General features: G+C 54.1%; 2 gene segments (V, D, J or C); one reads left to right on the forward strand and one right to left on the reverse strand.

Annotated features, from left to right (window-relative positions):
- Nucleotides 1-321: 321 nt before the first annotated feature.
- Nucleotides 322-661, reverse strand: LOC121354211 (the record flags this gene model as incomplete). The annotated part of the segment is given in 1 exon segment: nucleotides 322-661. A coding segment is annotated over 1 exon segment (340 nt), but the record flags the coding sequence as incomplete, so codon positions are not given.
- Nucleotides 662-734: 73 nt separating this feature from the next.
- LOC121354212 lies at nucleotides 735-1,223 on the forward strand. The segment is given in 2 exon segments: nucleotides 735-738; nucleotides 835-1,223. Coding segments are annotated over 2 exon segments (393 nt in total).
- Nucleotides 1,224-2,545: the final 1,322 nt, after the last annotated feature.

Consider the following 2,545-nt stretch of genomic DNA (forward strand, 5'->3'; position numbering starts at 1 on the left):
CTGTTTTCATCCCCTGACGATCTCCAGGGCAGAGCTCGGTGACGCTGACCATGAACAGCCTCAGGGGATTTGTGCCAGCGGCAGCGACTGGGAGCCCAAAGTGGAGATTTCTGGAAAAACTGGGCAAGTTTTGGCACCAAACCAGTTGGGTTTGGGGCAGAACCAGGCGGGTTTTGGGGTTTTGGTCAGCGTTGGTGGAAATGGGAGAGAAGAGACAAAGGGTCAAGGGCTGAGGTTTGGGGGAAGGGTCTGGGTTTGGGGACAGGTGGGGACGCTGAGGTGGGGCCAGGGATCCATCAGGGGCGTCTTCATCATAAGCACCAGCATCAGCACCCCAAGTACCAGTGTAAGCATATTTGGCACAGAAATAGGATCCGGAATCCTCGTCCCTGAGGCTGTTCATGGTCAGCGTCACCGAGCTCTGCCCGTTGTCCCTGGAGATCGTCACCCGGCCCTTCAACGATGGCGCGTAGTAGGTGGTGCCACCACTGCTGCTGATCCCCGCGATCCACTCCAGCGCCTGCCCGGGTCTCTGGCGGATCCAGCCCATCCCAAAACTGCCAAAATTGAACCCGGACCCTCGGCAGAGGAGGCGCAGGGACCCCCCGGGGGGCTGGAGGTCCCCCCCGGACTCCAGCAGGGTCACGGCCGCCCGGAGCCCTGCGGGAACAAGGGGAGATGGGGATGGGGGGATGGAAAGCTCCGGCAGAAGTGTCCAATTAATTAATCAGTGGATGGGTGTTAATTGCAGGGTTTAGGGCACTTTAGGATGCAGGAAACCACTGTTGGGAATTTGGGACCAAACCAGGGGGTTATGGTTTGGGAATTGGGGAGCGGCCGTGACCCTGCTGGAGTCCGGGGGGGACCTCCAGCCCCCCGGGGGGTCCCTGCGCCTCCTCTGCCGAGGGTCCGGGTTCGATTTCGGGAACTTTGGGATGGGCTGGGTCCGCCAGAGCCGCGGGCAGGGGCTGGAATACCTGGCAGCCATCGACAGCAGCGGTGGTTCCACCGTGTACGCCTCATCCGTCAGGGGCCGGGTGACGATCTCCAGGGACAACGGGCAGAGCTCGGTGACGCTGACCATGAACAGCCTCACGGACGAGGATTCCGGATCCTATTTCTGTCGGAAGTGTTCTGGTGCTGGCTATCCCAACGCTTATGGTGTTTGGGCTCCGCCCCCATGGCTGGGACCCCGCCTCCCCAGGTCAAAGCTCCACCCTTGAGCCAATTCTGCAGGATTTGTCTCATTCTCCAGTTCTGTGCCTCAAAATTCACAGGATTCACAGAATTCAGAGTTCACAGAATGCACAAAATTCACTGAATTAACAAAATTCACAGAATCCTCAGAGTTCACAAATTTCACAGAATTCACTGAATTTACAGGATTCACAAAATTCACAGAGTTCACAAATTTCACGGAATTCACAGATTTCACTGAATTAACAAAACTCAGAGAATCCACAGGATTCTCAGAATTCACAAAATTCACTGAATTAACAAAATTCACATAATTCACTGAGTTCACAGAATTCACAAAACTCACTGAATTCTCAGAGTTCACAGAATTCACAGAATTCACAAAATTCACTGAATTAACAAAATTCACAGATTTCACAGAATTCATAGAATTCGCAGAATTCACAGGATTCACAGAATTCACAGAATTCACTGAATTCACAGGATTCACCAAACTCACAAAATTCACAGGATTCACAGAATTCACAGAATTTACACAATACACAGAGTTCACAGAATTCACTGAATTCACAAAACTCACAGAATTCACAGAATTCACAGAATTTACAGAATTCACAGATTTCACAGAATTCACAAGATTCACTGAATTTACAGAATTCACAGAATTTACACAATTCACAGAATTCACAAAATTCACTGAATTTACAAAATTCACATAATTCACTGAATTCACTGGGTTGGACGGGACCCCCAGGCCCACCGAGCCCAGCCCAGCCCCAACCCCCAACGCCGGCCCCCAGAGCCGCCCCCAGGCTTTGTTAAACGCCCCCAGGGACGGTGACTGCAGCGCCTCCCCGGGCAGAACATTCCAGAACTTTGTCCCTTTTTCCGCACAGAACTCTTTCCCGCTCTCCAGCCCGTGTTTCCGTGGCGCAGCGGCAGGCTGCGTGCTCGGGTTCTGTCGGGGCCTGGAGAAGGAGCCCAGCCCCCGGGGGGCACAGGCACCTTTTGGGGGGGCCCAGGGGGTGACGAGGGCACCCCGGAGTCTCCGCTTCCCCAGGGGAGCACCCCCAGCTCCCTCAGGGCTTCCTCTCGGGGTTTTTGTGTTCCCAGCCCCTCTCCAGCCTCGCCGCCCCCTCTTGGGGCCAAGAGATGAGATTTGGGGTCAAGAGATGAGATTTGGGGTCAAAACGGCCCAAGGCTGAGAGAAAGGGTCAGCCATGGGGTCAAAGTTTGGAGGGAATTGGCTGGGGCACGCAGGGATTGGATCAGGGCAAAAAGCACCAAAACCTCATGAATGACCAATACCATAGGCATCAGCCCAACCACCAGCACCGGCATCTTTGGC

The sequence above is a fragment of the Pyrgilauda ruficollis genome, unplaced genomic scaffold (genome assembly GCF_017590135.1).
Source record: "Pyrgilauda ruficollis isolate IOZ18807 unplaced genomic scaffold, ASM1759013v1 scaffold2224, whole genome shotgun sequence".
Taxonomy (NCBI): Eukaryota; Metazoa; Chordata; class Aves; order Passeriformes; family Passeridae; genus Pyrgilauda; species Pyrgilauda ruficollis.